At 46.4% G+C, this 20,239-nt stretch overlaps 1 protein-coding gene across 1 annotated transcript in view; it reads left to right on the top strand.

Moving 5' to 3' along the window:
- Positions 1–12,963: 12,963 nt before the first annotated feature.
- The window catches only part of B4GALT5 (beta-1,4-galactosyltransferase 5), a 77,415-nt gene continuing 70,139 nt past the window's right edge, over positions 12,964–20,239 (top strand). The window contains exon 1 of the mRNA XM_045444272.1: positions 12,964–13,261. Coding sequence (XP_045300228.1) covers positions 12,979–13,261 — 283 coding nt within the window. The 5' untranslated portion in view covers positions 12,964–12,978. The remainder of the gene's footprint in view (positions 13,262–20,239) is intronic.

Genomic DNA, 20,239 nt, shown 5'->3' on the forward strand with positions numbered 1-20,239 from the left:
CCTCCCAGGTGCCCCTGTGAAACTGTATTTTATTAGCCTGTTCCCCTAATAATGAAATTCAGTTTGTCTGCAAATTTTGTACTCAATGCTGCAACGAACACCCTGTATGTATGTCTCCTTGTGCTCACTTGCCAGAATTTCTTTGGAGCACATACCTAGAAGTAGAATTTCTGTCAATCTCTGGACGTAAAGCAGTGTCTGACTCTGGTTTTAATTTGCATTTCCCTGATTAATCTTGAGATGGGGCCTCTTTTCATATGTTTATGGCCCTTTGGGCTTTCTATTCTCGCAGAAATGCCTTTTCAAATCCTTTAGTGCTTTCTTTCATTGGGATGACTATCTTTTCTTTCTTATTAATCTACAAGAGTTCCTTATAGACTCTGGATTTAATTCCTTTGTTACATTGGTTGTATCTTCTCCTGGCTCGTCACTTGTTTTTCCCCTTTGTGAGGTCTTTTGCCATAGAGGAAATATTCAAGTTTGATGTACTCCAGTATATTAATCTTTTCCTTTATAGTTTGTGCATTTTGTGCCATTTTAGGGAATCCCTTTCTCTCCGAAGTCATAAAGATATTCTTCTATGTGTTCCTTTAATCATTTTGGAGTTTTCGAAGAAAAAAAACATTTTTTTATAATCTAAAATGATGTCAAAGGAGATTGAGATGCTTTTATGTTCATTGAAATGGGGTATGGGTTAAGAAAACTGACTAACAAAGCTATAACCTCTGCCATCCTGTGGCCTCTAGCTCAGGGCAATGTTACATTTGCTGTCATGTGGGTTGATTGATTATGGCTGGGCTCTGGGATGTTAAGACCCTAGACTCAGATTTTCCCTCACTGTCTTTGATCAACACTGTTCATTTCTGCCTGTGACTCTGGGGCTTACCTGTGGCCACAGATCCTTGCTCTGGCCCCCATTACCCTGCTCCAAGTAATGCTGCTAGCTCAAAGCCCTCTCCTGGGACTCGGGATGATGGAGGAGAAACAGAAACAGCTGCTTTTCCTTCCCGAGACCATGACAATATCTGATTCTTCCAGACACCTGCCACAACATAATGTCCTTGGCTAATTGGCTTTCCCCGTTGCTGACATGGGCGGCCTTTCCCCTAATCAGTGGTGATATTTGGGGCCCGGTCCATCTCTTGGGAGAGTCCCAGCCTTGGAATGTCAGTGTCCTGTTCAGGAACGAGGCTGGACAGGGGCAGCAGGTGGCTTGGAGAGTCCTCTGACCTTCCCACATGAACTTTCCAGCCCCTTCCAAGTCTAGGGCCATTTTAGGATCTTCCTGGGCTTCTGTCTTGAGTTTTTAAGGCCCACCCATGTCCTATTAAGCATAAGAAAATGTACCCCCATGGCCCACTAGATACATGAGATGTAATCACGTGAGTTCAGAGGCAGTTGATTAGTTGATTTACTATTTTGTAGACATTTTAATTAAACATCAATTAATTTCAACTTTTGGAGCTTCCTTTTTATATTCTGGAGTCAATATTGCATTTTTATGTGCACTTGAAACAATTGGAGACTCTGGCCTGTGGCCTCTGGCCTCTCGTGTCCTTTGGTAAAACTGCCCAGCCCCCAGCTTTCCTTCGTAAGACCAGATGTGCCAAGCCCACTAGAGCCCACAAAATCCCCGAGGTTTTGCCAAGCACCCTCCTGTGTATTAAATCATGACCTGCTTCCAAATCATCTTATAGGTAACACCAAGGGATATTTGCAGAGATTCTTGGTCCTCTTGGTAGAGGACCAAATACTCCTCAAGGAGTATTTGCTGGACCCCCTTCACCTGTGTAAGATCTGGGACTGTGTTGAGCTCTCTCCTATGTATAGAATCGTAAGAGTTATTTGCAGAATACCATTCTGTTTACAGTCATGGCCTATATTCCCTGCCCCTCCTCTGTGTGAAAACAAGAACTCTTTACACAGGGGCGCCTGGGTGGCTCAGTCGGTGAAGTGTCTGACTCCTGATTTTGGCTCAGGTCACAATCTCACAGTTTGTGGGTTCAAGCCCCGCGTGGGGATCTGCGCTAAAAGCATCAAGACCGCTTGAGATTCTCTCCCTCCTTTTCTCTCTGGCCCTCCCCCTCTTGTTCTCTCTCTCTCTCTCTCTCTCAAAATAAATAAATTTAAAAAAAATTAAAAGAAGAAATATTCACAGAATGCTGTCCTATCTGTACCATCACTAACCGCAGGCAGAGTTTCCTATTGTTTAGGACCATGGAATCTTTATCGACCATAGGAATCTACCTAGAAAGCCTGTTCAGGGAATAAACACTCTCCTCCATGTAGAATTATTGTCTGCAGAGCCCTCTCAAGGATCGCTAACTATCTGCAAAGCACATTGGAAAATCAAGGAAGATCTACAGAGCCTTATTCTCTCTATGGAATTAAGTAATATTTGTAGTCTCCTCCTGGGTAGAAAATCATAAAATGCTTACAGAACACTCCCTGTATATGGAATTTGAGGGTGTTTGAACATCTTTTCCTTCCTGTTTATAAAATTATGAACTGTCTTTGAGGAACACCCTCAGGTCCACAGAATCATGGAATGCTTGCAAAGCCACTTGTTGTGGCTTGAATCTTATATTACTTATAGGATGCCTGCCTCTACAAAATCATCGAGTGTTTGCAGAGCCTCTTTGCTAATCATTATGGAATGTCTATAGAGCTTCCTTATCTGTACAGACTTAAAGAATGTTAGCTGAACCCCCTTCTTCTGTGTAGAATCCTGGAATGTTGACTGAGTGCCCTATGGTCTACAGTCATAGAACGTTACTAACCACACTCCCCACTATAAAACTTGAGATGTTTACACCCCCACTTACCTGTTGGAGAGAAGTAAGAGTTGCAAAGGGTCACGACCAGATTGTGGAGGGGTCTTAAAAGTCAAAGGAAGAGTAGCCATTTTCTATAAGCTATAGGGAGCCACTAAAGTTTTTTGATTAATACAGTGACATGATGAAAAGTATGTTCTAGGAAGCTTAATATAGTGAAGGAAGTATATGGGATAAACCGGAAGGCAGTGGCTTAAAAATAATTTTTTAAAGCAAAGCAGGGGCGCCTGGGTGGCTCAGTCGGTTGGGCGGCCGACTTCGGCTCAGGTCATGATCTCACGCTCCGTGAGTTCGAGCCCCGCGTCGGGCTCTGTGCTGGCAGCTCAGAGCCTGAAGCCTGTTTCGGATTCTGTGTCTCCGTCTCTCTGACCCTCCCCCATTCATGCTCTGTCTCTCTCTGTCTCAAAAATAAACGTTAAAAAAAAAATTAAAAAAAAAAAAAAAGCAAAGCAAAAATCAAGGTACTGATTGATTTTACTAACTGCAATAATCGACAGCGAATACTTTGATAAAATAAAGACTCATTCTCTAGAGCAGGAGTTAGCAAACTACAACCCAAGGGCCAAACCTGGCCCACTGCCTGTCTTTGAAAGTAAAATTCAATTGGAACACAGCCACATTAGCTGTTGTACAATAGCAGAATTAAGTGGTTGTGACAGAGAATGTAAGGCCTGCAAAAACAAAAACATTTACTATCTGGCTCTTTACTAAGAGACACCCTGGAGTCTTTTTTAAATATTTGGATTTTTTGGGTATTTTAAAGTTTTCTCACAGCAGACTCAGTTGAATTCATAAAGTTTCTTTCTTTCATTCATTCATCATTCATTCATTCAACCAATATTTACCAAAGATCTACATTATGCCAGGCCCTGATTTGGGTATTGGGGGTGCAAAGATGGAAAAGAGACAGCTCTTGCCCTCAAGGAAATGTGTAACTTAGCCATAACTGTCATATGATTTATAAGAAACTGGCTGTGTGAGGGGCACATGGGTGGATCAGTAGGTTGAGTGTCCTACTCTTGACTTTGTCTCAGGCCATGATCCCAGGGTTGTGGGATTGAACCCTGCGTCAGACTCCATGATCAGTGTAGAGCCTGCTTGAGATTCTCTCCCTCTCTCTCTCTCTCTCTCTCTCTCTGTCTCTCTCCCTCTTTCCCTCTCTCCCTCTCTCCCTGCTTCTGCCCCTCTTTCTGCTCATGCTCTTGAGCTCTGTCTCTAAAACAAAACAAAATAAAACAAAACAAAAAACCCACCTCTTTATTGATTAAAAAAATTTTTTTTAATGTTTGTATGTTTTTGAAAGAGAGAGAGACAGAGTGTGAGCGGGGGAAGGGCAGACAGAAAAGGAGACACAGAATCCGAAGCAGGCTCCAGGCTCTGAGCTGTCACCACAGAACCCGACACGGGGCTCAAACCCTCAAACCGTGAGATCATGACCTGAGCTGAAGTCAGATGCTTAACCCACTGAGCCACCCAGGCACCCCAAAAACCCACCTCTTTAAAAAAAAAAGAGGAAAGAAAGAAACCAGCTCTGTGACTTTGGTCACGTTCCTTAATCTTTCTAGTTTCAGTTTCTCTGCTAATGAGGATGATTGTACCTCCCTCAAGATGTTTTTGTAAGGTAACTGTGTATAAAGTGCTTAGAACAGTGCCTGACACCGAGTAAGTACTATTTAAGTGCTTCTTTAAATATGTACTTACACTTGAACTTACATCCTTGTGCACATATGCACATATGAAGCACTGTGACTAGTGCTCTACTAGAGGGGTCTACGGTCACCCTATGTGGGAGAGCTATATGTCTGTGATATGCGTATGTTTCTGTATTTATGTTATACTTCAGTTAAAACAAAACAGGAAAACCTCAGCAGGTACAAAGTGGGGGTAAAATGATGGCCACCAGGGCTAAGTGGATTCAGGACTCAAATTATGTCGTCAGGCCTCAATTTCTCCTTGTTGCTTACATCAGTCTCTTTGCATACATCAGCTTCATTCCCAGGTTTCACATGCTGACAAAATAGCTGCCATTGCTCCAGGCTTACAACGCTTCATATTAAAGTCTAGTGTGAAAGACATGGTTGGCTTCTCCAAGGCACAAATTTAAATTTCTGGGAGTTGAGTCTCATTGGTTCTGACCAGTCTGCCCAACTCCAAACCAATCACTGTTACCAGAGGGATACAATGTTATGACTGACCAGGCTGGTTCACATAACAAGTCTGAAGGTAGAAATGGAGTCAGCAACCCCAAAGCACCACACAGAATGAAAGCAAGAGGTGAAGGCAATCGGAGCTGTTGCAGAAGGTGAATGAATGTTAAGTGACCATAAAAGGTCAATAAATGCCTGGTACCAGGACGACATCATCATCATCATCATCATCATCATCATCTTTTCCAGTTAGCATTTATAAAAATGCCTGGCACATAGTTTGGTACTTGATAAATATTTGTTGAATGAGAAAATTACTTCTATCAGCTAATACTCCCCGGCCGCAACCCTGTTATGCCTTTGGCCTACCTGTCCAGGATAGAAAGACAGTGGCAGAATTTTTAAAAGGGATGTTCCTCATATCTTTGTCTCTATAGAGGCGTTTCATGGGCGAGGGATAGAACCTTGGAAAAGTCTGATCATAGCAATTGTGGGTGAGGCAGGAAGTCACGGGAACCCTCATTTACTGCAGCCGGGAGTTTAAATGGGTACACCCATTTTGAAAAGCAATTCAGAAATAGTTAAGCAGATGTGCAAATCCACTCTTGCATGTATGTGCTCTGGAGAAACTCTTGCCCATATGCATAGGATTGCACAGAAGGGTGGTGTTAGAGTTACTGCTGCTGTGTAGCAAACCAGACTTGTGTGTAAACGGTAACTATTTTATTATGCTCATGGATTTGGGAAGGGCGCAGTGGGGACAGCATGTCGGGGGGCTTCAGCTGAGAAGACCGGAAGGTCCCAGATGGGGGCTGGAATATCTAAAGGTTTGTTCTTGGGGCGCCCGGGTGGCTCAGTCGGTTAAGCGTCCGACTTCAGCTCAGGTCATGATCTCGCGGTCTGTGAGTTCGAGCCCCGCGTTGGGCTCTGTGCTGACAGCTCGGAGCCTGGAGCCTGTTTCAGATTCTGTGTCTCCCTCTCTCTCTGACCCTCCCCTGTTCATGCTCTCTTTCTCTCTGTCTCAAAAATAAATAAATGTTAAAAAAAAAAATTAAAGGCTTGTTCTCTCTCACGTCTGGTGATTGATGCCCGCCGTGGGCTGGGATCCCCACTGGGGCCGTTGACCAGAGCACCCATAGGTGGCCCCTCCGTGTGGCTTCCTCACACATGGTGGCCAGAGGTTCCAGAGATGTGTGTCCCCACCAACAAGTCAGAAGCTGTGTAGTGTCACTTTCCACGCGTTTTTATTGGCTATAAATGACTCACAACCCCACCCAGCTGCAAAGAAGGGGGAAATGAAGAAAGTTCTAGAAGAGCAGGAGGATGGAAAATATTTTTGAGACCATCTTTGGAAAATGCATTCTGCCGCAGTTGTTCCTTGCCCCACTGTGTGAATTGGGTCCACATCCCCTTCCCAAATCCCTTGGGGCCAGATGTGTTTTGAAATTTTGAAAATCACAGAATTTTGAAAGATAACATGAAAATAAAAACGATAATATGAGACATACACTGAATATTTACAGAACACCTCTTGAGAGGGATGGGGGTTACTCTGTAAAGGAAGATCTACATGTTTCCTCGGGGGAACCTGCAGATATTCACAGTGAGATAAAGATTATAGGCAGCTTTCTGTCTACTGAGGTCAAGTTTTGCCACTAAAGATGTTCAGGTCAGGTCAGGTCTTGCTGCGAAATAAACTATGAAAAAGCTTTTAGGTTTTAGGTTTCTTGGATTTTGAACTTTAGCTAAGAATCCATGGACCAGTAGTAGCAAAAAAGGGGAAACGACCTAAATTGACATCATCAGGAAAAAGGACTTAAAAACAGGCCTCAATATATGGTGAAATGCTACACAGCCGTGAAAATGAATAAACTCAAGCTGCGTGCTTCACTGTGGACATGTCTTATAAAAGTAATGTTGAGAGAAAGCATGTTGCAGAGAAGTGTATGCGAGCAGGGGAGGGGCAGAGAGAGAGGGCGACACAGAATCCAAAGCAGGCTCCAGGCTCCGAGCTGTCAGCACAGAGCCCGACGCGGGGCTCAAACTCAGAAATCGCAAGATCGTGACCTGAACTGAAGTTGGATGCTTAACTGACTGAGCCCCCCAGGCACCCCTCATTTCTTGATCATGATGGGGTGAGGGGAGTTTCCTCCTCACTCTGGAAGTCAGCTGGTGGGGCCTCAGCTCTGCAGAACATCGTTCATTATTACGGCAGAGGGAAAAGAGTGGCAAAGGACACTGGCTCCGTGAGCTGCTGGCAGGAAGTGATAGTCACTTCTGCTCTGAGCCTCAGTTTCTCTGAAAGGGGCTGATTAACTACTGCCTGGCTAAAGCTTACCAGGGTGAGCCACCTAGTCGATGCTCAGCCAATAGGCATCCCTGGCGTCTGAAGGACTCAATGCCAGGGCTCCTTGGACATAGAGAGCAGTTATGCACAAGTCAATGATATTTATCTGCTCACGCCTCTGGGAGTTTGACCTGAGATAGTTTGAAGTGTATGATGTTATCACACTACTGGTGATTATTGTCCACGGATTATGCAATGTCTTCCTCAGGGCGGGTTCCTGGAATCTTTCCCAGTAAAGTATGAGGGGGTAGGAGGGGCATGGTATCTTTTACTTTAGGCTGTGGAGCCTCTTCTTTATGTGTTTGCTTTGGGCAAGCCTGTTAATTAGGTGTTGACGAGCAGACATGAGGGCCAACTTGTGCTTTCTGGGATTTCTCCAGGGGCCTTCCTTTCTTTAGGTCACTCTCCTCCTCCAAAACCTTCAAGGGCTCCCTACGGCCCACAGGAAAAAGTGTGAGAATACCAACAGTGATTGAGTATTGCTACATCCAGTCACTTTATAGGTACTATCTCAAATCCTCCCAGAAACCCTGGAAGAAGGAACCCGATGTGGAAATGGAGGTTCAGAGAGGTGAAAAGACTTGCCCAGATCACAGGGAGAGAACAAGGAAGAGGCAGGCCTGGCTGGCCTCCAGGTAGGTCTTTTCGATTCAATTCAGGGGCCCCTGCTGAGCCATGGGGTCCAGCCACCTCCAGCCTCACCCCTCGTCTTTTCCTTGTCCTCGGACTGAGCGGCTGTTCCAATCAGGCAGGCAGCAAGCCTGTCTCAACTCCCTTTCAAGGACCATCTAGAGGGGCGCCTGGATGGCTCAGTTGGCTGAGTGACCGACTTCGGCTCGGGTCATGATCTCATGGCCCGTGAGTTCGAGCCCCACATTGGGCTCTGTGATGACAGCTCGGAGCCTGGAGCCTGCTTGGGATTCTGTGTCTCCCTCTCTCTCTGCCCCTCCCCCGCTCATGCTCTGTCTCTCAAAAATAAATAAAATGTTAAAAAAAAAAAAAAAAAGACCATCTGGAGTCTCACAGAACAGTTCCCCTGACTGCTAGCCCAAGGGTCCTATCCTTACACCTCATACCAGTTACCCATTTTCCTGTCAGTGCTGCCCCTGGGCTGCAAAAAACCCTGGATACCTGCCCATCATGCTTAGTGCACACCTGCTATTCCTTCACCTTTCCTCCAACAATTATTGGGCACCGTGCTAGATGCAAGGATGTAGCAGAGAATGAAACAGAATCTCTGAGATCACAGAGCTTATGTTCTGATAGGGGAGACAGAAAATGAACGAACAAACACACACGTGTATAATAGAATGTCGGGAATGAAAAGTACTATGGAGAGGAATAGAGCTGGGTAAGGGGAGAGAGAGTCCTGGGGTGGGGAAGAAGATATTTTAGAGGGAAGGTCTCTCAGAAGAGGTGACATTTGAGCAGAGACCAGAATGCAGTGAGCTTGTTTGAGCGGCTGAATAGGAAATTAATAATGAATGAATGAATGAATGCGTATTTGAGTGAGTTGGAAGCCTAACTCAGAAATGAGAAGGTTGAAACACACACACACACACACACACACGTACATGCACACACAAATACCCCGGGGGCGCCTGGGTGGCTCAGTCTGTTAAGCTTTAGAATCCTGATTTCTTGATTTTGGTTCAGGCCATGATCTCACGGTTTGTGAGATCGAGCTCCGCGTCTGGCTCAGCGCTGATGGTGCGAAGCCTGCTTGGGATTCTCTGTCTCCCTCTCTCTCTGCCCCTCCCCTGTGCTCTCCCTTTCTCTCTCTCAAAATAAAGAAATAAACTTAAAAAAGTGTCAAGCTCCAAAAAAAAAAAATCAAAGAAAGAAGTTGAAAAAAAAAAACCCAATCTTTTTCAAGATCTTGTTATTTCAGATGGAGTAGTAGGGGTAGAGATTGGTCATCAGAACCTAGGCCAGGGGTAGGGAGGCTTTCCTGTCTCTCTTTCACAGTGGAACAGCTGAACTCCTTGCCCACCCAGGCGAGGGTGGGGGTGGATGGTAAGGGAATCCAATTGTAGAGACATTTGGTTCAAGCGGGCTGGGTCTCCACCAGCCTTTTCCTAATTGAAGCCCATTTTGCGTCATCCAAGGGGGCTGGACCCTCTTTCTCCCAGCCGCAGCGTGGTCAGAAGTGCACAAGTCGGCCTACTCACAGGGACAGAGGCACCGAGCGCTCAGCCTCCCGGCTTTGCTCCTCCTTCTCCGTCAGCTTGACAGCCTCACTTTGCTACTACTCTGCCCTTTGAAGCGCCCTCAAGCCTTGGCTGTAAGCTGTCCCTCCCTTGCTCAGAACCAGCGGCCCACACCCGCTATGGAGGTGTGGATTTCCTCTGCTTTTTTCAGAGCTTTAAGCACCTTTTCATATGCTTATTAGCCATTTAGATACCTTCCTTTATGAAATGCCTGTTCAAGTCTTCCCCTGCCCACCCCTTATTTGGTTGTCAGTCTTGTTTCTATACGTCTGTGGGTTTTTTAAAAATTCTGGGGGCGCCTGGGTGGCTCAGTCGGTTAACCGTCCGACTTCAGCTCAGGTCATGATCTCGTGGTTTGTGAGTTCGAGCCCCGCGTCCGGCTCTGTGCTGACAGCTCAGAGCCTGGAGCCCGCTTCAGATTCTGTGTCTCCATCTCTCCCCCACTCACCCCTGCGTGTGTGTGTGTGTGTGTGTGTGTGTGTGTGTCTGAAAAAATAAATAAACATTAAAAAAAATTTTTTTTTTAATTCTGCATGAGTTCTTTATAAGCTACGTATTTCTGTTTCTTTTACTGTACTGCCTATCATTTCTCTTACTGGTGTCTTTTGATGAAGAGAATGTTTTATTTTAATGCAGCCTCATTTATCACAATTTTCGCTCCTGGTTGGTGTTTGTGTCCTCTGACACATTTCTGCCCACGTCAAGGACATGAAGATAGTCTTTGTTTTCATCTAAAAGCTTTTTTGTGATCGTTCACATTTAGATTTACAATCCATCTTGAATTGATTTTGTGGATAGTGTGAGGTAGGAGTGAAGAGTCTTTTCTCCCCCCATGGAAATCCAACGGATCCAGCACTGGTTCGGTTAAACAAAACGTTGCATGGTAATATCTGGGTGTTTCCTGTATCATTTGCTCAACTTCCCTATAGGTTTAAAAATGTTTTAAATAAAATATTGGGAGAAATGATGAAAAAAGGTACAGAGACGGTTGTAGGTAAGTAAGTACATACTATGGAAATAATTCCAAATGCGATCTGTAAGTCTTGATTTGATGCTGTTGAAAAAAAAATAACAGTTATAAAAGACATTCCTTAAACAATTGGGGAAATTTGGGAAATTTGGGAATGTACTGGCTATTACAGCATATTTACAGTATGATTGTTCACTTTTAAAAAATTTTAAAGTTTATTTATTTATTTTGAGAGAGAGAGAGAAAGAGAGAGAGAGCACAAGCAGGGTAGGGGCAGAGAGAGAGACGGAGAGAGAGAATCCCAAGGAGGCTCTGCGCTGACAGAGCAGAGCCCGATGCAGGCTCCAACCCTTGAACCGTGAGGTCACCACCTGAGCCGAAGGCAGATGCCCAACCGACTGAGCCACCCAGGTGCCCCAATTGTTCATTTTTTTTATGTTTATTTATTTTTGAGAGAGAGACAGAGTGAGAGTGGGGAAGGGACAGAGAGAGAGAGAGAGAGGGAGACACAGAACCCGAAGTAAGTTCCAAGCTCTAAGCTGTCAGCCCAGAGCCCTATGTGGGGCTCGAACTCACAAACTGTGAGATCATGGTGGGGCAGGGGCCATGGTGTGGGCCAAACAAAAAGGAGTTACAGGTCAGATTATTCCAGCCAGTTTGAGATTTCTGGTCTAGGGCCTCAACTCAGCTCTCACTTACTCTGAATCACGTCCCTGTAGAGGTGGGCAACACTGGGTCCATTTTGTAGGCAATGAATAGAATCTGAGGGGTAAACGACTTGTTTATGGTCACATAGCTAGCTGAGACCAAGCCAAGATTTGAACCCAGATCCGAGTCAAAATTCCCTGCCGAGAAAAGCAGAGAAATTTTGTTGTTTAAGCTTCTTCTGCCCCATCCCATTTTCCAGGGGTGTTGGTTAGGTGAGAGCTATGTGCATTTACCTATGTGCATTTACCACGTGCCTGGTTTGGCATGGATTACTCAAATCCTCGCAACAACTGGATGCAATTGTTACTAATAATATCCGCCATTTTACTGAGAGGCACAGAGAGGTTAAGCAACTTGCCTGAAGTCACTCAGCTAAGAATGGAAGAGATAGGAGCCATGGAACCTAGACAGTCTGGCTCTACAGCCCTCACTTACAGGCTCAGACACTGCAAAAAGTATAAATTACCTTAGGAATAGAAAGTGGGATTATTGTTGACTCTCAAAGAATCCCTCCTGATTGCTTCTGGCATTCCAAGACAGCCTCACAGTTCCTGGGAGATGTATCTACACCAGGAACACTTTCCTCTCCAATTCAGCTGGAAGGCTCTTGAAGCTGGGCTGGTTCTTCTGACCTGGGGCTGATCTTAAAGCATTCTTTTGGTTATGGTCACACACACTATCCTGAGTAGGATACCAGCTTGCAGGGTGTGAATTAGTAGCCAGATGTAATGTTGAGGTAAGTTACCACCTAGTGGTCACAGGTCTGCCTTGGGAGACAGGTCAGTTTTGATTTGAGCCCTTACTGCAAGGCTTGGGGGAATTGCTTCCCCTAGGAGCCTCAGTTTCCTCATTTGTGTAATAGCAATAATAAGAGCACAGACTGCAGGGCTGCGGGGGCAGTTTAACGACATAAGTAAAGCCCAGCGTCTCTCAACCCAAGTCCTCACGTTGATAATTGTTATCATTACACTCCTCATGATTCTGTGGGATGTGGACCCTGCCTAGAGATCTAACCTTTATCCTGGGTTTGGATAACCTGGGGACAGAGGAGGCTTTTTGACCTCAGGGCCTTTGTGCCTGCTGTTCACCCTTTTATGTCTCATCCCACGTCACCTGGTCAATGAGGCCTTCCTTAACCACACTAGCCTGCCTCCAATACGTTCTCGTGTTTTATTCTGTTCATATCATTTATCAGTACCCGATACTATGAACTGATTTGTCTCCTTTTCTCCTCGCTTTCGAGCGTGAGTTCACGAAGACAGATTTTGTCTGTTTTGTTCTCTGTAGCATGCCCAACACCAAAAACAGTGTCTGGCCTATGGCCTATGTCTGGCTTTTAATAAATGGTGAGGTGAATTAATGAATGAATGAGTGAAGGTGTATGCCGAGCCCTTATGCCTATAATCCCCGCTCCACTGTCGCAGTAGGCGACCAGCAGCGTCAGACATTGCAGACGGCCCCTTGGCTCCCGGGCTAGGGGCGCCCTTGCGCGGAGCCCACCGGCACTTGAGCGACGCTCCCCGAAAGCCTGGGCGGTGGCCGCGCCAGGAGAGGGGCTGTCGCCATTTAGCGACGTTCCCTGCGGGCCGCCGCTCCGCCGCGGGAGCCGAACCGGGGGGTCGGGCGGCGAGGGAGCGCGCGCCGCTCTTTTGCGACGGTGCCCGGCGGCGCTGGCCCCGCCCCCGGCCCGCCTCCCGCGGCCCGCCCCGCCCCGTCTCCGCCGCTGCGCTCGCTCCGGGCCGCTCAGGCCCCCGCCCGCTCTATGTGGCCCGGCCCGCGGCGGCCGGCGGCTGGGAGCGGCGAGGCGGCGGCGGCGAGCGGCGGCGAGCGGCGGCCCGCGAGGCCCGGGAGGTGGTGGCCGAGGCCCAGGCGGCGGCGGCAGCCCAGGAGGCGGCGGACGGGGAGCGGCGGGAGCAGGCTCGGCTGCAGAATGCGCGTCCGCCGGGGGCTGCTGCGGCTGCCGCGCCGCTCGCTGCTCGCCGCACTCTTCTTCTTCTCGCTGTCGTCCTCCCTGCTCTACTTCGTCTATGTGGCGCCCGGCATAGGTAGGAAGGAAGCCTGGGGTCCTGGGGGGGGGGGGGAGGCGCCGCTCCGGCCTCGGGGAGCGGGGGAAAATCTCGGGAACCCCTCGCCCCACCCTGACGGCGCGCCGACCCTTGGAAGACCCCGGCCGGAGGCCGCCCGGAGCCTGGCCGCGGAAGATTGCGGGGACCCCGGCCCGACCCTCGGGAGACCCCACGCCCGGCCTTCGGGGGACGCCAGGACGTTCCCGCCCTCTGCACCCCGACGGGCCCCGGAACCCACTGCCCCCGCCTGCCTCCCGCGCACCCCCGGCCCTCCTTACTCCATCCCCTGGCGAGCCCGACGATACCTTCGCCCCCAGCCCCCGGGCCGGGACGCCCCCTTTCCCGCCCTTGCCTCCCTCGAGCCCCCCTTCCCGCCGCTCGGCTCGAGAACTCCCGCTCCTCCTCCCCCGGGGTCTCCCGAGGCCCCGGTTCCCGGCATTCCGCGGACCCCGAACCCTTTCGGCCCTCCCGCCCCTCCTCGCCGAGCCTCGGTGGTGGGGTCTCGAGGCGCCCCACCTTCCCGGTTCCCATCCATCCTTCCCCTCTCTCCTCCCGGGTGAGTCCACCGTTTCCTGCTCCCCCTCCCTACCCTTTCTTCCCTCCACTTTCCTGTTATATCCATCTCCAGGTTCTCCTCCCCAGCGCACACATTCTCCTCCTCCAAGTGGCCCCTTTCCTCTCCGGGTGGCACCCCCCCCCCCCACCTTATGGCGGTCCACCCCCCCTCCCATTCAATCTGTTAAACCCTGAGCGTCCCACGCCTCCTCCCCGTCTCCATCTCCCCACCCCCCACCCCCAAGGGCACACCCTTGTTACTCCGCCCCGTACCTCTTTTCCTTCCCCAAATTCCCCCCCCCCCCCCTCCGGTCCTCGGCCGCAGTTTCTTCCTGAATGAAGACTTAGGGAGAGGGGCTGTCTGGACCCTTCCACCCTTTTACTTCTCTCTCGTAGCCTTGAGGGTAGAAGGTGGCCCTTCAGTATCCTGTGGTGCCTGCTCAGGGACCGAGAGGACACGTAAATTGGCCCTAGAGGAGGAGATGTGATAAGAGCCTTGGGGGAAATGGTGCCAGGTGGGAAGGAGGAGCATGGAGAAAAAAATGGAATGGGTACTCATTCTTCTGGAAGGCATGTCCTTTAAAGGCAAGACAGCCCCAGGAGAAACTGAACACTGCCCAAGCATAGACTTTGTAAGACCACAGAGCAGACAGACATAAAGGACATGAAGAAAGAGATTGGAAGGAAATACAGCATGAGGGTTAAGGTCAGAGGACGCCGAGGTCAGACTCGAATTCAAATCCCTGCCCTTTATGACCTTGGGCAAGTTACTGAGCCTCAGCTTTTCTCCTCTGTAAAATGGGAGTACTAAACCTAGCCTCATAGGGTTTTAAGGATGGAAGTAGATACATTCTTTTTTAAAGCACTTATGATGCACAGGGAGTTTTTGTACGTGTTTTTTTTTTAAAAAACAGTTACATGCAACTTTGGAGAAAGAAGGGAGTAGATGGAAGGTTTAAACAATGTATTTGACTGACAGGGTGTCACCACACGCTCCAGAGAAAACTTTAGTTCAGGGTGAAAAATGACCAGAAGATGCTGTTGGGGCTGGGGCAAGGAGAGTAGATTCTGCTATAAAAAGTCTGGGTCGTTTGGATGTTAGGAAAGGGTTGATGGGTTCACTATAGGGGCATGCCCTTTAGGACTGTAGTAATGCCTAGTGCCATTCTCTGTTGACCTGTCAACACTGAACTAGCTGAATAGAGAAATTTCCAGATAGAGCAGGAGATTCTCTCCTGATTTTTTTTTTTTTTTTTTTTTTTAAGAGCGTATTTCACTTGCTGGTTCATATTGATGCTGTATACTATAAATGAAACCTGGAAAGATAGAACAGGCACTATCTGATTGTCCTAACAGTTTATGAAGTATCTTAGGGAAAAAACATCCCTCTGGGAGAGTATAGTATGTGGTCTGATGGATCAGATTAGGAGATAGGAATTTTGGCGGAATGAGAACAGGTGAGTAATTAGTGGAATTAATTGAGAAAAGAGGTCATTAGCATATTAGTTATTAGACTTACTAACAATGGGTGTGAGATGATAGATTTAGACCTAGATGTATTCTTGCAGCCATAACCGCTTTCCGTGACAGGTTATTTCTGTTGTTTGTACATAAATCAACCATATCCAAATAGCAGAATAATCCCACTGGGATGGTGATCACCCTTGAGATTAGAAAGGTTAGAAGGCACATTCTCCAGCAGAACTCACCAACTCAGTTAGAATTCCTCAACAATACGTTTTTAGGTCAGTGGAACCCCAGTGTAAAATGATGAACATTTACCATGCTTAGATTCCTGTATCATTGAAAACTGAAAAAGATGCGGTGCACTTACATTTTCACTAGTTTTTCCTTAAATGGAAGTCTTCTAAAGGGCAGATCTTCTCAGGATTCAACTTCTGTTAGTGGAGAATGTGAACTGCACAAAAGATGTGGAATGGCTTTAGGGTTCTTGTAGGCACAGTTATATTCAGCTGTTTGGTGGGATTTTTGGTCTTGTTTTTGTTTTTGTTTTGTTTTGTTTTTTAAATCTTGGCTTTCCTGTTAATACACTTAATTTCTCCAATGGCCAGCTTTGGACAGTGGGGTGGCAAATCTTTCCAAAGGTTAAGGCAATCTAGAGAAATAGAAGGTTTTATGTGCCTTGGGTTGTCAACACCCTAATTTGAGACAGTTATTAAAATGAGCTTAGAAAATAACATTAGGTTGAACCATATGAAATTTCTGTTTTTGCAGGTCAAAAACAGTTGTATGTTGGCAGTGTGATAATAGCTTAACCTGATTCATTTCCAAATAATGACATTTCTCACTTCTGGCATAATGGAAAGTGTTAGTGACTTACATTTCCTTCCGGGTTTAATTTTTTCCAGTCCTGCTTTTCATTTGCTTTATATACCCAGTGATCACGTTTTGCTCAAAGGCCTACAGAGAAATCATCAGTCCAAAAAGTGTATTACAACTATATTCAGAAATAAGTAGACTTGAATTGAAATTGAGGTAAGAGAAAATTAATGTTAGTTATAAATATTTTAAAGTTGTTCATCTATGATAGAATCCAGCCACAATTTTAGCCTGCCCACTAACTTAGTATTTTTGAGTTCTCATGCCAGCTTTTAATATTGGTGACCTATCGTCCGAGAGCAAAGGGCAATATCCTGGACTTGAGGGTCATCTGAAATAGGGGTAATGGCACCACTCAACTCGGAAAATTGGATGTGAGGACTGTTGCTTGCTAGATATGAGTACACTGTGCTTGTAATAAGTACAAAGAGTTCCCAGCTGCTTTAATACCCCTATCCCGGTCCAGTTAGTGATTTCAAAATATGGCTTCCCTGCATATTACATTTTTGTTATTAATTCAAAGGTAGTGTTTTATATCAGCAGGTTGAAAGTAGAAGTGAAAAAGATGGGGCAGAAAATGTGATGAAGGTGGTGGATTTGAAATGTCTGAAGCAGCAGCTGATCTGGTGATAAAAATGTGTAGGAGCCTCTCTAGCCCTGCCCCAGCCCCAGCCTGACCGATTCCCGTGTATTTAATCGTTGCTTCACCCGTCCTGGTGAAATATCCCTATTCCTTTCAGAGTTCTGAAGAAAACTTTGAACTTATTTATGATCCTTTAACTTCAAGAAAAAAAAATCTAACAGCTCAGAGTACATCTATATATTGCAGTCTGACCAGATCTTATAGAAGATAAGAGAAGTGAACTATTTATAGATGTACATAGGCTGATTTAAAAGCATCTTAGTAAGTTTATGGGGCTGTTAGATGGGAAGGTTGTATAGAGGTTACTGACCTTTGCAAATTGGTAAAATAGTTACTAATTTTGAGAGAGGTGCCGTGCATGGTTGGAGGTAATAATCTATGTATTGACGAAACTTTATTAATTGAAGTTCTGCCATTGAAACTAATTTTTCTTTTGTCCTTGGATTACCGAGGAGAGGAAATGGGGAATGATTTTTCCCTTTTGGCTTGCTTAGTTCCAAGAAAAGTTTGATTTTTGGTTGGCTTTTGGAAGGCAGGAATCAGTACTGCTAATCCCACCTGATTTGACCAAATGACCTTGAGCAAGTCACTTGATTCTCTCTGATCTTATACTTGACAAAACCCCAAAGCTGTTTGAAAAACCAGAACTTCATCTTAACCAACTTTTTTTTTTAATTTTTTTTTTAACGTTTATTTATTTTTGAGACAGAGAGAGACAGAGCATGAACAGGGGAGGGGCAGAGAGAGAGGGAGACACAGAATCTGAAACAGGCTTCAGGCTCTGAGCTGTCAGCACAGAGCCCGACGCGGGGCTCGAACTCATGGACCGTGAGATCATGACCTGAGCCGAAGTCGGACGCTTAACCGACCAAGCCACCCAGGCGCCCCCATCTTAACCAACTTTTTTTTTTTTTTTTTTTAATTTTTTTTTCAACGTTTATTTATTTTTGGGACAGAGAGAGAGCATGAACGGGGGAGGGGCAGAGAGAGAGGGAGACACAGAATTGGAAACAGGCTCCAGGCTCTGAGCCATCGCCCAGAGCCCGACGCGGGGCTCGAACTCACGGACCGCGAGATCGTGACCTGGCTGAAGTCGGACGCTTAACCGACTGCGCCACCCAGGCGCCCCATCTTAACCAACTTTTAATGAGATGTTTTCACATACAGAAAGTTGATAATTCATTCATATTCTGTACCAATATTGGGCCTAAGATTTTAGATAAGATACATGTTTTATGTAGTCAAGTGCAACTTTTTCTTTTTTTTTTTTTTTTTTTTAACGTTTATTTATTTTTGGGACAGAGAGAGACAGAGCATGAATAGGGGAGGGGCAGAGAGAGAGGGAGACACAGAATCGGAAGCAGGCTCCAGGCTCTGAGCCGTCAGCCCAGAGCTCGACGTGGGGCTTGAACTCACGGACCGTGAGATCGTGACCTGAGCCAAAGAACTTTTTCTAATAACCATAGGAAAATTTCAGAATCCCCAGGTTGGTATGAAAACAGCCTCGTTTTTTTGTTTTTTTGTGGGTTTTTTTTTGTACCCTATGTGAAAATGCCCCCTAAATGCTACAGTGCATGTAGTTCTTGAGCTTTTGTGGAGTGATATACATATGGTGGAATGTGGGTTATTTTTTTTTAAAAAAGTCAAAAAACTTCATCCTGTTAAAGATCGCCACCCCCTCATGCTCATTTTCACACTCAACTCACTCAAATATTTTCTTTGAGTCCGGTCAGTTGTCTTAGAAGGACACCATCTTTAGGGAACAGGTTGAAGTTATAAAACTGAACAGCACATTTTTGACCAGGACTTTGGCGATGATTCATGTCTACCCTGCAGCATTTTGCTGTGTTGGAAACAAGGTCTGGGTTTGGAGATGAAATGTCTTTAACAGTGAAAATATGCTCATCTTGGACAATCTTTAGAAGCAGCCGTTCACACGGTATCAGATATGGTTCCAGGCCTTTGATACTGTAGCCAGTAGATGGTCCCGCCCCAATCCTGACATCCCCCCACCCCCACCCCAAGCTTGACAGGCCAGTGGGAGCAGTATATGATATATTACCAGGAAGGAGGGTCTCTGTGTTGCTAAGACTCTTTGGAACTCTTCAGGAGAGTAGAAATTCCAAACCATAGAAGCCAAAATGCAACTGACTGCTCTAATTTTGGAGCTTTTTTGATCATAGGAGATCTGTTGGACACATCCAGCCATCTAAAGCAAATAAAACTTTAGCAGGCAAGAAGTAAAAGAATGTGATGCTGCTGAGGCCTGTCGAAGACGTAGAGAAAACTGGAGCTCAACACTGGTCAAGATAAAGGATAATCAGAAGCAGACAGGTTGGGTGTGGCTTGGAAGAGGCGAGTGGAGCCCTCTTGAGAAGAGGCGGGCCTGCGTATGCTACTAGTGTAAGGGTAGTTGTTCCTTAGTTTCTTTCTTTCTTCTTTTTTTTTTAGTGTTTATTTTTGAGAGAGAGCATGAATGGGGGAGGGGCAGAGAGAGAGGGAGACAGAATCCCAAGGAGGCTCCGCGCTGTCAGCACAGGGCCCGACGCGGGGCTCGCACTCACGGACCGTGAGATCATAACCTGAGCCGAAGTCGCCGCTTAACTGACTGAGCCCCCCAGGCGCCCCAGTTATTCCTTAGTTTCTAATGCCAGCTAAGTAAGCGTGCTTGCCTTTGCACAGTAGGTGTATTTTTGTAGAAATATGTGAGAAAATGAAAGGAATTTAAGATCCATGGGTCAATAAGGAGTATTTCAGTATCTACCTTGTTATGTTACCAGCTGTGGGAGATATTTGAATTCTAAGCTTCTTTTTAAACATTTTTAAATCCAAAAGATGTTTTATTTTAGAAAGAGTGTGTGCACGCTTGAGAGGGATAGAGGGAAGAGGGAGGGAGAGAGAGAATCCCCAGCAGGCTCCACGCTGAGTGTGGATCGACACAAGGCTTGATCCCACGACCCTGGGATCATGACCCGAGCCGAAATCAAGAGTCAGATGCTCCTCCAGCTGAGCCACCCAGGCACCCCTGAATTCCAGACTGACTGCTTCTTTCACTTTCTAGATGATTGTATAAGCCCAAGTTGAGTCATTAACTTGCCCAAAGTGAGAATTATAAGATATCTCTGAGGCACATGCAGTATGGTTGAAAAGATAAGATTAATCACAAGAAACAACTAGGGAAAAGTAGAATAAAGGCATTCATTCCTTTATTCAACTGGTGGTTCCTTTGAGAGCCTCCTCTGGTCTGATGCTCTTTTGGGTATTGGGTAGTCTAGAAATGAATAAGGCAGAACGTTTTGCCATCTTGGCGCTTTTATTTCAGTGAGAGGTTTTGGCCCTTGTGGTGCTTTTATCCTAAAAAGGAGACAACCAATGTACAAGAAGATTTCAGATAGCCGTAGGAGTGACGGAGGATCTGT

Source organism: Leopardus geoffroyi, chromosome A3 (genome assembly GCF_018350155.1).
Source record: "Leopardus geoffroyi isolate Oge1 chromosome A3, O.geoffroyi_Oge1_pat1.0, whole genome shotgun sequence".
NCBI lineage: Eukaryota > Metazoa > Chordata > Mammalia > Carnivora > Felidae > Leopardus > Leopardus geoffroyi.